General features: G+C 40.5%; 2 protein-coding genes across 2 annotated transcripts; both read right to left on the bottom strand.

The window, feature by feature from the left end:
- Nucleotides 1-1209: 1209 nt before the first annotated feature.
- LOC308143820 (coiled-coil domain-containing protein 106-like) lies at nucleotides 1210-4848 on the bottom strand (the record flags this gene model as incomplete). Its single annotated transcript, XM_080514741.1, is given in 5 exon segments — nucleotides 1210-1532; nucleotides 1535-1588; nucleotides 3105-3311; nucleotides 3404-3616; nucleotides 4641-4848. Coding segments are annotated over 5 exon segments (1005 nt in total).
- Nucleotides 4849-7607: 2759 nt separating this feature from the next.
- Nucleotides 7608-13700, bottom strand: anxa13 (annexin A13). The gene is made up of 11 exons (XM_080515388.1): nucleotides 13574-13700; nucleotides 11982-12057; nucleotides 11768-11862; nucleotides 11489-11659; nucleotides 11365-11398; nucleotides 10293-10372; nucleotides 9908-9976; nucleotides 9726-9827; nucleotides 9520-9595; nucleotides 9215-9327; nucleotides 7608-8761 (listed from the first exon to the last, which is right to left on the bottom strand). Exons 1-11 carry the CDS (start codon nucleotides 13586-13588, stop codon nucleotides 8642-8644), a joined length of 951 nt encoding a protein of 316 aa, XP_080371514.1. The 5' UTR covers nucleotides 13589-13700; the 3' UTR covers nucleotides 7608-8641.
- Nucleotides 13701-14171: the final 471 nt, after the last annotated feature.

The following is a 14171-nucleotide window of genomic DNA, read 5'->3' on the forward strand; positions in this document are numbered from 1 at the left end:
CACACATGCACTCACACTGATTGGAAGTTTTAAAGTCATCAATCATCCATAAATGTGTTTTTTAAGGGGGGGGGGGGGGGGGGGTATACACAATCCACCCATGTACAGGAACAATATGTAAACTCCCAGCTAAACCAAAAAACTAGCCACAAAAAGCAAAAAAACGTCCAAAATAAATTATTTTATCATTTCTGGTTATAGAAGACACTGAGCTCGACATACAATCTCCTATAATAGATTTGCAAAACAAATCTTCCACAGTATCACCTAACTAGCTATGTTTATTTAATCTTCCTATCCTCGGATCACCATTCATTTTCTATCGATTTACAGTAAATAGGAAGAAAAGTAAAAGTTACCTGCCGTCACGTAGTCATGACTGATGTAACAAAGCATCCTTCCTTAATTAGCATGTATAGGTCGTTTATAATGATCCTTAGATAGAAAAAAAAAGGATAACCGACTGTTTTCATTGTGTTGTCAGCATGTTGTCATTTTCAAGTAATTCAATTACAGCAGATGAATTACAAGATAATTAAAAAAAAACAAAGAAAATAAGATTTTCACTCAAACAACAAACACAGCAGAACTAAGGTGCAGGAAAATGGAAATTGACTTTCCACCATTTTGAAGTGAATGACAAGAGCGTTGTAAACCTAATCTAACATGCGACTGCTGCCATCCTGTGGTTATTTATATAACTACATATATAAATAAATACATCCATCTTTTTTTATTGTATCCAATTCACAGAAGGAAATACTTGGTTAGGTCTCTAGTCCATCACAGGGCAAACAAGTCACTGGCAATAAAAGTCATCAATGAGCTTCCAATGCACGTTTTTTTTTTTTTCTGGTCTGTGGGAGCAAACTGGGAAACTCACACAGTCACTTGGAGAACATGACAACTGAGACTCAATTCAGACTGAAACCTTGGATATTCAGTTGTGTGAGCAGTTATAAATAAATACAGTGAAATTATTTTCATCCTTAGAAATCAGCAAACCAATTCTAATGACTGGCAAGAACAAAATTCACATTCTTGATGTATTCATTCAGTAGTGACGAGTCAATTCTGGTCATCAAAAGTGTATAAAAAAAGCTACATATGGCATTGAAAGTCAGTAGTTCCAGTTGGGCTAAAAACAAATAATAAAAATATTGCTACGGACGCATCCTGTTCCAGCCTCCAAGTGCAAATAACCCAGTGTCACCCTATCAAGATGCTCTCCACAGCTCCCCCGAGCTGCTGCAGGTGAGAATGCACCACCCGGGGCCTCTTCCCTGAGATGGGCAGCAGCTCTCCGTTGGCTTTCATCTGGTCTATTCTTCTGGACAGGTCGGCGTCGCCGTCGATGACCAGCGTGCACCTCTGGGCGTAGCTCACCAGGGTCTCCTCTCCCTGGCGGAACATGCCCACCAGCGGCACCATGTCTCTGCCGGCCAGGTGGAGCTCTGCGATGGACGCCGTGTTGGCGATGGTGTTGCGGTCGATGCCCAGGTGGCGGAAGGCCTCGCTCATGCTTTTCTTCTGATGAAGGCGGTCAGGACTTGTTTGTAGCGGTGAATGACGTACTGGACGCCCGTCGCTGAGGGAAAGAGGCACAGAAGTATGAAACATAAAGAGTCTCAGCAGCTGCCTTAACTATAAAAAAGTTGATTTTGTAACGACATCTTTAACTTTTGCTAAAATGTGTCAATCTCTACTGCTTAATCAAGTATCTGTAGTTTTACTGTTGCATCTAGCAAGAGGTTTATCAGTTACATTTCCAATTTAATTTGCCTAAAAAGACCCCCCCCCCCCCCCCCCCCCCAAGTCATTACACTTTACCAACATGCAGTGACCTCAGTCAGAAGATAAATTACAATAATGTGTAGAAAAGATAATCTGTGAGTTTTGACTGGTCTGATTGATGCACAAGAGACAGAACTAGACATAACAAGCTTGAGAGAAACAGTTATGATGGAAAGGGGCACATTCGTTTGAAGCAGAAAACTATAATAGCAAAGTGACACTTTGATCATCTAATCTTATTTATTACACGTTTCAAGAAGCTCAAATGTCTTTATTAGCTAGATCTGAACATTGCCTATCTCCATGATTTATTCCTGACTGGCCTGAGGGAGGTAACTCAGAAATAATGAAGGGTTTCAGCATTTAAAGTTTGTGCTTGTGGGCACGTTTAGCCTTTTCCCCAGCTAACAACCATTGATACAGAAATCTGTGAGCTCAGAAAAAGCAGATCACAGGAAAGAAAGTAAAGTTCTTGCATTTAAGGACTAATTTACCAGACTCAAAGTCAAAGTTGTGTATTTTGTGGAGAACAAAAGGCTCAATTTTTAATTCTCAAACAAATCAGATTAAGAACTTGAAGAGGAAGAACAGGAGTTGCTTCGGGTTTACACATGTCAAGCCGTTGCTCAGTCATCCAAAGCAGTCCTGTTCTTAAGACTATCATTTCATAAGTTTATCGGCTGCAACGCTGTGAGACGTAGATTTAATAAACTCTGGTATGTTGATAAGTCTGACTGCACCCTTTCGTGCAGGACGACAACAACCTCTCAGTGTTTATTTACCTTTACGGTGCGATCTGTTGTGATAATCAAATACAAGTGCAGACAAAAATTAAACATGTAATGGAGTTTCAAACTGGAGACCTTTTTGTAGTTGGCAAACCATCAACAACATGCTGAAGAATTGCGTCCCTCCTCTATTTTGTTTTGCAGCCTCTTTTATTCCCTAACAAAGTATGAGCACTTATGTTTGACTCAGTTGGTATATAGGATAATCTGTCATCCAAAGTTCAATCTGCTGTTTCACTCAGTCCAATAAATAAGACACATAGCACAGCTGGTCGGGTTTAGAGTTAAATCATTGATCTGATAAGGAATCGTTCAGCGATCAGGTCACACCGAACTCTGCATTTCCTTGTGCTGAAACTTCAGATGTGCGATAACTTCAACAGAGCCGAGCTTACAGTCCGATATGTTCGATCTGCTCAGGCTCAACCATATGAAATATTTCCACCACCATCAGAAGAAGCGGTGAGAGGTTTTTAAAGTGCAGGTCATGATACCCGACACTGGCTCCGGGGGCCTCGTTACCTCTCTTCCTGCTGTAGTCCTTCCCTCTCTTCGACCGCTTCTTGTCTTTGTGGTGTTTCTTCCGCCTGTGCTCACTGGAAGCCGCCGACATGACGGATGAGTCGGACGCTTCAGAGCCGCTGTCGCTGCCGCTGGAGGAACTCGAAGAGGCTCTTTCTCTCTTTCGAGACTTGCTTTCTGACTGCTGCACCTTGCTGGGTTTAGGAGCTTTGCAGACGGAACGGAAAACAACAGAAAGCACTGAATGAGAACTTCCCACAGCTTTTACACTGGATAGGTTCCTCAAGTGAAGCACCGACCTTCCGCCACTGGGCTGGGTGACACAAACGCAGGCATGGAGCGATTGGTGGTGAGGTTTTCGATCTGGCTCCTGAGGAACTTGCGGTCCTGCATCAGGTCGTCTACCTGCCTCTCCAGCGCTGCGATGCGCTCCTGTTTGCTCTCCAGCATGCACTGCAGCTTGGTGATGGTCAGCAGGACCCTCGGTGGCAGGCCATCTATGTGTGAGGCGGCTAGGAAATATCTCACACACTTTATTCCTCGAATAAGATGAAAATGCACAATTCTGGTGGTTTAGAGTCAGGGTTCTTTATATTTCTTTCTTAAGATGTGTAACAATCAATAATAGGAAAAAATAGGCATTTTTCTATATGATGAAGCCCATATTGTAATAATTTGTGAATAGTGTAGAGATATTTTATCAATTATTAAAAAATTAAATACTTTGTCCATGATATAGTACATTATTACATGATTGGAGGAACATTTACAATAAATAAATAAATAAATTGTTTAATAATACCGTCAGCCAATAATGTAGTATAATATAAATAAGGCTGCATTTCTGGCAAATCAAATCTGTTTTTTTGCAGGTTTTTCTACAGTTTGTTTATCAATAACACACAAAGTGGATGAGATAGTCAACATATTCATTGAGGATACACACACTCTCTATCACGGTTGCACATTTTACTTTCGCATATTGGCTTTATCACATTCGGAATGGCCACAATTAGTACGTTTAAAACGTAAACATTTTAAACTTTTGAAAACGCATGATGCATGTCTGTGACTCTGCTTTATGTTACAGAAAAGCAAGAAAACATTCACAAGCTGAAAAATGGCAGACGTTTCTGTTGCAATTAAAAGAAAGATTAAGCTTTTAATTGTTTGCAGGTGTTGGATAAAGTTGGGCATGAATTACCCATAAAAAGTGAAGTTCTTAAATATCATTGCGTGTTTATGATGGTAGCGAGAACAGCTGTGCTGCGAAAAGCCTGAAGGCCACTGCAAAGACTGGTACGACGCGTGAAAGTTCTATTTGCATTCTGTCAATTGATTTAGAGGGAAGTCACGGGAAAACAAGTGTGAGTTCAATGGCAGAAAACTGGGAGTGGCTGCTTTTCTCACAAATAAAAGAAAGTTAGAGCTTTTTAACACTGGCAGACTTATGACAATGTAGAAGACGCAGTCTGCACCACAGCCTATCGGCTGGTGAAACGTTTCAGGGTAGCTGCTGCCGACTGGATTTCTTACCAGACATGGCGCTGCTGGGCGTGTTGTCCTGAACGACGTCCACGGACGCTCCCGTTTGAAAACTCTCCCACTTTATGATGCGAAGGTCGTCCTGTTCCTGCTTGAGCCAGGACGGAGACCCCAGGCGCTCTTTGGTCCTCACAGAGCTCGAGTCGATCTCCACACAGGGGGAATAACCCGACGGCTCCTGCTGCCACACAGACGACATCTCTAAGAACCTGGAAAACGATGAGTGGAGGGTTAGAGGTTAAACATGCCTTTACCGAGAAGCATGGACCTGAAAATGTGGCTTTTGTATTTCGAGCATTTGGCAGCGGACTGCATGTAAACTTGATGCAAAGCAGCTTCCAAAGCAATGCGATACACATCTTACAATTACGCGATGCCTACCTTGTAATTAAGAGATTGAGATCTTGTGATTATGAAATCTTTTTATGAGATCTTCTAATTATGAGATGCTACGTCAAAATCACGACGTACAAAAGACACAAATTATACGGGACCGTCTCTGGTGCGTTTGTCTTTTTTTCTGGTGTCGGCTGCTGAAATACTACAGTTACGTAAAAACTGAAATATGACTCATGGAGCTTTAAAGCTAAAACAAAGGTTGTGAGGGGAGATCATTTGATACAAAGACACCTCATCAGGAGCTCAGATGACTGAACGTGATGCGGTGGCTCACGCACTCAATAAGAGCTTGTGCATTTTTCCATTCATATGCATCCCATAACTGTATTTTAACGGCACCAAATCGAGCTGAAATAAATCCTCTTTTTTACATAAACAAAGAAGTTAGTGAAGTTTGAATGATTATTGCTGCATCTATATGATAAATATCTGATTCATTAAACAATATCAATAACACTATGCTGTGTTATTGATGTGTATGGTTAAGTCTTGACCTTGAGTGAAGAAGACCTGGGTTTGAATCCCTGTTGCAGCTGAACAAACCAATCAAGTAACAGCTAATGGAGTCTGTTAACCCTTTAAAAATAAAGGGAAGCAAACAGGACGCTCTGCCGCAAACAATGTAAGAATATAGTGATGTTACAAATCTAATAAAAAAAAGAGAATATCAGCTACATGGTAATATGTAACTCATGCATGCTAAAAAACATAACTCCAACATCATTAAAATTAACTCCACATCCAACTACAATCAGTTAGCTTTCTCTTTGATCATAATCCACTAAATTAGTCCAAGTTCAAGGCATTTAATCATCCCAAAATGTGACACTGTGCAGTCAAAGCAAACACATTTTACAAAATATGTGATCTTTGTAAATTTTATCAAATGGATGCTATTCATAATGGAAATTAAAAAAAACAAAACTGACAGCATTGTATGTCTTGAATGATTCCGAATGACTTTTTTTTTTAATGAAACTTTGCATGTGAAGAACATGACTTGCACTTAATGATACATGTAGATATTTTAATAGATTAAATTACAGGTATTTATAAACCTTATGAGCCTTTAAATGACTAAACCTAAGAGGTTGATGGTGCGTTCAGGGGAGTATTTGATCAGTAATTGTTTCCTCATGTTTCCAAAGCATGAGGACTCTCTTTACATGTGCAGCCTGACAAAACACATTGCAATGAGTCCTGAAAATTACCACAGTATGATTTTCCTCTAATAATGTACAATAAAAACATGAAGGAAACATAGCATGCGTTAATGCAGCCCTGTTACCTGCATGCAAAAACACTGACAGCAGAACTGTGCTTACTTACCTGTTATATCAATATTTTTGTCATAAGTTAAGTTATATACCTTCTGAGGCACAGCATATTTAAAAAGAGGACGATCAAGGTTTCACCCTTCTCCTTTGCAGGGGTTTTAATTATCTTCCACCAAGATGGATGCTAATGACTGTAATTAAATAGGAGAGAGAATCAATGAAAGAGATGAAACGCACAAAATAACGCACCTTTGAGAGGGTCCTGGTGTTGAAAGTGGCGTCGAAACACTCCGTTGTTCGTGCCGCTTTGAGAAGATTACTTACTTTGTGTAAAAAGCGCGTTTTTGACAAAAATAAAGAGTCAAGTGGAGAAATCAGAGAATACAACAAGCATGTCTGACGGAGGGGGCGGGTCCGCGGTGAGGCGTTCAGCGGCGACTCGTAAAGTCGGACTTCCAGACGTCGCTCAGCCTAATAATAATAATAATAATAATAATAATAATAATAATAAAAAAATTATTTTACTTTAGTTCATAAGAAATGAATAGAAGAATATAAATAAATACAAGGTACCAGATATGGTCACTTGTCTAATATGGCATTACATCAGGTTAAGGTTGAACATTTAATCTATGTGTGAAATTTCCCAGCTGTCACTAAACACAGCATCAGATTCTCTTCCATTCACATTGACTGCCATCTACGGAGCCCCTCTGGTGACATTGGTGAAAACGCGTTATTAAGGCGTGGGAACGAGATAAATAAGTCGTGGCCACGCGTTATTAAGGCGTGAACTATATAAGACGTGACCTTTAACTCATCATCATTGTTCCTTTAGCACCAGAGGGGCTCCGTAGCATACTGTTTGCGTGTGAGCCTATGCTTTTTGAGCAGCCGGATTAAGTGTCTCTTGCTAAGAATGACTCCATGCCTAACTGCAAGCGCCTGAAGAATATCATTGTAATTCATTCCCAGACTGAAATAAAACGAAATGTATTCAAACTCGTCCATGTTTGCAAGCAGCTAAAGGAACAATGATGATGAGTTAAAGGACACGTCTCATATATCTCACGCCTTAATAACGCGTGGCCACGACTTATTTATCTCGTTCCCACGCCTTAATATTTTTTTCACCAATGTCATCAGAGGGGCTCCGTAGTCATCACTTCAAGTTTGGATAATAAATAACAGTAATTTAAAAAAGAGGAAATAATGTAAGGAGACACTGTCACATTTCAACATGTAAACAGCAAACCACAACAACGCAATGATGACACTGGTTACTTTATTTAGTAGGTACAATTCTTTGGCTACAGAGAGGTAAACTACTGATGTTCCGGTTGTGATTATTTTAAGCACTGTACTTCACTTTAAAAGACGTAATGCATAACAAATCCCAGCTGCCAATTTTAGAAACACAAACAACTTAGACATTAGACTGCTGACATGCTAAAATAACTCTGGCCTGAATAAATCAGTAAACATCTAAACATCTGTGTTAGTTTAAAATTATTTTAAATAAGTAACATGGTGAAGTGTGTTTGGATTTTTCAAGTTTTGTCTGATATTTATAGGATTAAAAAAGGCAACGTATTGTAAATCAATATATAGCTTCATTTCTTTCAATAAGCAGCTAATAAAATATATAATCTTACTTGTGGAGAGGTTCCATTTATGTATCTTTGCATATCCTTCAGCAAACATTCCTTCAGCACAAACTTCCACTTTTTTTTGTCCCATTCAGAAACACAAAATTCAAGGCAGACGGAGTGATTGCATTAATTATAACAGCAGTAAAGTACAACAGTGTTTGGATCAGGTGCACGGAGGGTGATGATCAAATACAGTAGATTCTAAAACATAAAGAAAGAGATTAATGCAATAATACACCACTACTGTCTGGTTTATGTTCGTAAATGCAACTGCAGGTTCGTAATGAAGTTAAAACATGCCCCTTTTTTATGTCACTAAAACACTGATCAGTGTTTATGCATCAGTGTGACTCCAGTTAAAATGCGGAACACTGGGTGCTTTTCGTCCATAGTAGTTAAAAATCACTTACCGCCACGTAAACGCTGGTAAATGTGGTAAGAAAGAGGTTAAAATTGACCGAGGAAACAGGCAGTAATCGACAGGCACAGTCTGACTTGCAGATGACTTCTCAGATTAAAGAATTACGGTCAAAGTTTTGGAGGAAAAGTTCAGAAAAATACACCTAAAAGTACATTATTTTGTGACTTCACCACCCTCCTGCTCCCTAAATAATACCAACTGAGTGCTGTTAGTTTGTTAGACGGATGAATGTTGTCCTGACTCTCAGTGACAGATGGCCAGGAGGAGACGTTTATAGTCTCCGCTGCACTCGTCCCTCACAGCGTCCTTCAGGGACACGTCATACTTCTCCAGGTACATGTCCTTAATGGTTTCCAAATCATACTGTGGACAAAGAGAAGAAAGAAAATACTTTATGTCCTATGACAGAAAACCTGGAAGAGTGGAAGTAAATTGAAATGATTCCAAAAATGTTTGTATTAATTATTGATACAGCAGACACGGGCATCATAACATTTTGCGTCCCACAAACTGATTTCCAAAAAGTTTTTAGTTTTTCACAGGAAATAGTATATTAAGCACAATCTGATGCAAACTCATTAGAACAAAGTCAGTCACTCAGAAAAAAACACACTAATGCAAAATTAGTTCAGGAGCTCCATAGGGACTATCGAAATGATCAATCTTTACATAATAACACATATTTCACAGATTATGTTGTTCCTGTTTCAGAGCTGAAATACTGATGTGCAGCCTGATGTGGCTGTCTATCGACTTTATTGTTGTCCTCAATTCTTTACTTTGCTCAGAAAACTCCGCCCATGAATATTTATTTACCTCAGAGCGACACACAATGATGCGAATCAGGGTGTCATCGTCAGTGCCTGCTCCCTTCATCGCAGCGTTCAGACGTCTGGCGAAGTAGAGCTGCGGGTTTTTGGCAGCTCTCACTAAAGAATGAGGGAAAACTATATTAGTTTCACAACAGTTTAGATATTTTTTTCCCTGCCTCCAACACTTCAAAAGGATGTTTAATTTCCCTCCAATGCTAAAATTATTTTGTTTCACTTTCATTCCGAGCGTACTAATTGAGTACACAGGGATACAGCTATTTAACATGCAGAACGTTCTGCTTCACTAACCGAGAGCCGTGTAACATTTCTTCAGTGTCCCGCCAGTTTCACTTTCAATGGCGTCCAGTATTTCAGTCCCCGAGAGCTGCAAGGAGAAAAAAAAAAAAAGTCAAACTGAGTCTCTGGAAAGCTTCACAGCCACTGATTGGAGAGAGTCTGTTAGTGATCCTGAGTGAAATACAGTTGAAAATGAGCTCAGGCCCGTCGGATTGCACCTGCTCGTATATCTTGAAGGTGGCCTGGAGCTGCAGGTAGTTCCTGGTGGCCAGGACGTAGCTGAAGGTGGACTCATCAGTGCCGAACTGGCCCTCACCAGCCTGCATGGACACGACCAATGTTACTCTTGCTCCACATCATAACGAGTGAGTCACATAACTACTGAAATCTGGAACTGCACCTCAAAGAGAGCGGTAGCATCTTGTTCAGCCAGCTCTTCATCCACCTCGTAGCTCTCATCTCTGCCCCCCTGGAAAGAAGAGAACTCTGATGACTTTTGGCCTTTTTTTTTTTTTTTTTTTTGATCTGACACAAGCAACTCGAGCAACTGGATCTGGACTCTGCTTCACTAATGAGAGGTTGTCTGGACTGTGGCCAGTGTGTGTGTGTGTGTTTGTGTGTGTGCGTGTGTGAGTGAGCGAGTGTTTTTACAGGACTTGGCAGGGTGGAGGGAGAGAGAGGGAGAGGGAGAGGGAGAGGGATAGAGAGGGAGCTCCATTTCAGTCCAGGGACAGATGAGAGGGAATTCAGTTACACGAGCGAAGGAGAAATTTGGAGCCGCTTACCTGCAATAGAGCCGTGAGGAGGTTTCTTACATCACCACTCGTGTCGCCCTCGATGTCTGCTTCAAGATCACGTTCGTGCACTAGAAGAGAGATAGAGAAGATTAAAAAAAGGCATACTTTCTATTTTTAAAGTTGTGACACTCAATAAACGCAGATGATCATAATAACTGTGTGTTAGCATCAAAACACCACTTCTTATCCTCAGAGGTATTTACAAAGAAAGCAACCATATTTAAAATGATCCAACAATCCTTGTATATCGCCAGTTCTCCACCTGCTGCCCTCTGACAGGATATACACACTTTGAATGAGTTGGGTTTCTATCTGTTAAAAACACCTTTGAATGACTGGGCTGTATGTGGTGCTATATAAATAAAGCTAAATTGAATTGAAACGTCAACAAGCAGCTTCTTGCCCAAAGCAGATGACACCCTTCCTCCTTCAACCCGACCCACACACTTCATATGTTTACAATCAGGACTTTAGGTCCAATAAGCCTTTAAATTGTTAGGTCTTTTTTACACTATCATTCAACATTATTATTAGTGATTTGCCCTTTGAGCTCATAAACATTTTTTTGATACTGACGTTCATCAATGTAAACATCAATTTGTTACACCATGGTTCCACACCACCAAGGAATACAGTATAACCAGGAGAATAGATGAAGTGCCATTATTACTTCTCAGTCAGCAGCTACAAAACATTTTCCTAACATTAATTCAACTATTTGATTGCTGAAGAAACAGACAAACTCGTCCCACTTACATTTTCAATATCTCTTGCTGACGCAGACATTTTGCTCTCTCGGTAGAAAACATTGGACACGACAAACAAATAAACCATCAATCATCTCTGGTATTCTGCAGTGAACAGGAAGTCACAACAGGATGGGCCTCGACTAAACACAGTGTGACTGTACATTATATTGAATCAGGACATAAGTCACACTATGAGTCACTTCAATTTCCTCCACTGCAACACACCGAAGAGTCATACTCATATGCTGAAAGTTAGTGGGGAAAAGTGTTGCGGCAGAGTCAGTTCATTCTACTTTGTTTTAGTGACTTACCCTGAAAGTAGCATTCTTTGAACATGGCGACATCCTGTTGGCAAGAGGAAGAATCATCGTTTGATTTTATGTTGAAAGAGTCGATAATATCTGAACGTTTATGTGACCGATTAGACCCTCGTACAGCGTTGGTGGAGGTGCAGAGGATCTCCACCAGCACGTCTTCGTCTGTGCCGGCTCCCTTCATGGCTCTCCTCAGCTCCTTCACGGCGTAGATGACAGGCGGGTCCAGCATGGCGAGGATGGCCTTCTCAAAGTTTCCCGACAGCTCACTCTTCAGCTTGTCCACCAGCTCCTGTCACGCGCCGGATAAGATTTGAATCATTAGAAAAGAGCAGAAACATGGAAGAAATGCAGTTTTAATGAAAAGTTTTACATCACAATGAGACGGAATGACACTCACGTCGTCATACTTATCAAAGTAGGCCTGTTTAATTTCCTGACGCTGACACGAGCTTCGGTTCGCCAGGATGTCGATGATCGCCTGCTCGTCAGTTCCTGAGTAGAGAGACACAACAGAAAAGATAGAACAGATAGGGGCAATATTATTTAGGAACATGGCTTAAATTCTGAAGGATTTCTTTGGGGTTTTTTTTCCAATAATATCTCCAACATACCGAACCCTTTACAGGCTTTGCGGATGGCCTTGATGTCAGCGATTGGATCAAAATCCTCGCAGGGAAAGATTGTGGGCTTGAAGGGAAAGAATAGGGTTGTCACGTACAGTAAATACAGAGTTAAACACAGATTCTCATCACACACAGTCTATGATTATATCACACTGATCATTGTTTAAATGGGGATTCGTGATTGCAGTGCAGGGAGCAGCTGGCGGATGGGGGAGGGGAAATGTTCAATGCTTTCGGGTGAGGAATTCCAGGCTCGGAGTCTTTAAACAAACTTTAGAGGGGCCTGCATGAATGCCAGCAGCTCACACAGTGAACAGTGGACCCTGGGAGGGAGTGAATGGATCCTCACGATCAAGATGTGTCATTACTAGCCACAAAGGAGGAGCAAATAGCACTCACTTTTCATCAATGGAGCAATGTTGTTTAAAAAAACACAAAAAAAACAAACTACACAAATTAGTAACTTTGTAATGAAAACTAAGACATTTGATTCAATTCAATTAAATTCTCAATAGAAAATATACATTTTGTCAGACAAACAAAGTATATCACATACAATTAAATTCATCAGCAACAATTGACCTAATTCACAAGTATTTGGATTATGTAAGGAAAGCATATGATCCAGAGCATGTACAGGAAGTACATATTAATTCTACACAAATAAGACCCCTGAACCTGGAATCAAACCGGAAACACATTGTGAGGCGAGTGTGTAAAACTTCATCACTGTGCAGCTCAAGAATAAACGTTTCTGCTACAAAAAAAATCCAGATGAAGGGTTTAAATATTATTACTAATTACAGGCAAACTCAAAAGTGACTTGTTACTTCAAAAATGACAACTTGAGTAACATGAGGTATTTCTGAAATAAACTTAAATAACATAGCTGCCAGTGAAAAACAGTATTGTGAATATTTTCAATTCATTCCCACCCAAAAATTGAAAATGCTCACGTGGTATACTAATTAAGTAGTACCTTTAACTATAGGTACTTTTTTAGATTATTGACAGTACTACTACTTGTAACTGAGAGCAATCCAAGCACTCCTTCCATAATAAGTGAATGTGACTCCCCCTCCCATCCCCTCCAGCCACAGCCAGTGCTCCTCCTGGATCTCTCTCACGTAACGTACGGAGTAACGGAGCCGCGATGGCTACCGCAGGGGAGTGGTCGTTTCTCGGATGCGTAAACCCAGACACGACGCCACTCACACGGTGTCATCTGCGACGTTTTCATCCGCTCACACTTAAAGAAACACCGCTCACTATCAACCCGCTGCCATTGCTCAGCATTCACGCTGCGGAACCGCAGTAATAACGATTTGAAGCGATGGACTGCGGCGTGCGTAAAAGCCCGAATTCACATTATTTTTCTTTTCATTATAACGCCTATTGTATAAGGCTGACAGTAAATTCCCCCATATAGATATACGCCGTAGTTATTCTTAAAGAGTGTGTGGATTGTTATCAACTCGAAACCGAGTCTCCGCGAGAGTGCAACCCGGCCGGTTGCATGCGCTCTTTTATTTCTGTCCGTGCGTAAAATCTCAGAGGGTGGAAATCAAAGTGACACCTACTTGACAGTTTCCCATTTCGTCGGCGGTGGTTTGCACGTCAGGAGGAGGCCGAGGAATAGGTGTTTGAGGCAGTTTTGTATCCCCCCGTGGTTGAAAATGCGGCCCAAAGCGGCACAAACCGGAGCGTGACGTCACACACGGACCGTCCGATTAACCATTTACAGCCGGTGTGACGTTTCATCCGTGGGGGTATGAAAAGTTACCACCCATAGTTAAGGTTACTCACTCAAAAACTACTGGTACACTGCTTAGACTACGTTCTTTTTGTTTGTTTGTTTGTTTGTTTGTTTGTTTTTAAGATTTAATTTAAAGCACAATCATTATTCTCATTTCAATGTATCTGTATAAAAATGTTTAAAACAAAAAGACACCAAAATTACACTACTGCAATATTTTCTTTTTTGAAAAGAAGATATTTGTTCGTCACAAATATCCAGGTGAAATGTTTCATTGTTGCACTCGACTGTAACTAAAAGTAGTGATATTCATGGTGTAAATTATACTTAAATATGAATAAAGCTACAAAAAAACAAAACATTTTAATTAATTGCCATAATGTGAGTATTTGCAATTCACTAATCCCACTAAAGTGACTAAT

The sequence above is a fragment of the Blennius ocellaris genome (assembly GCF_963422515.1).
Source record: "Blennius ocellaris genome assembly, chromosome: 19".
In the NCBI taxonomy this organism is placed as follows: Eukaryota; Metazoa; Chordata; class Actinopteri; order Blenniiformes; family Blenniidae; genus Blennius; species Blennius ocellaris.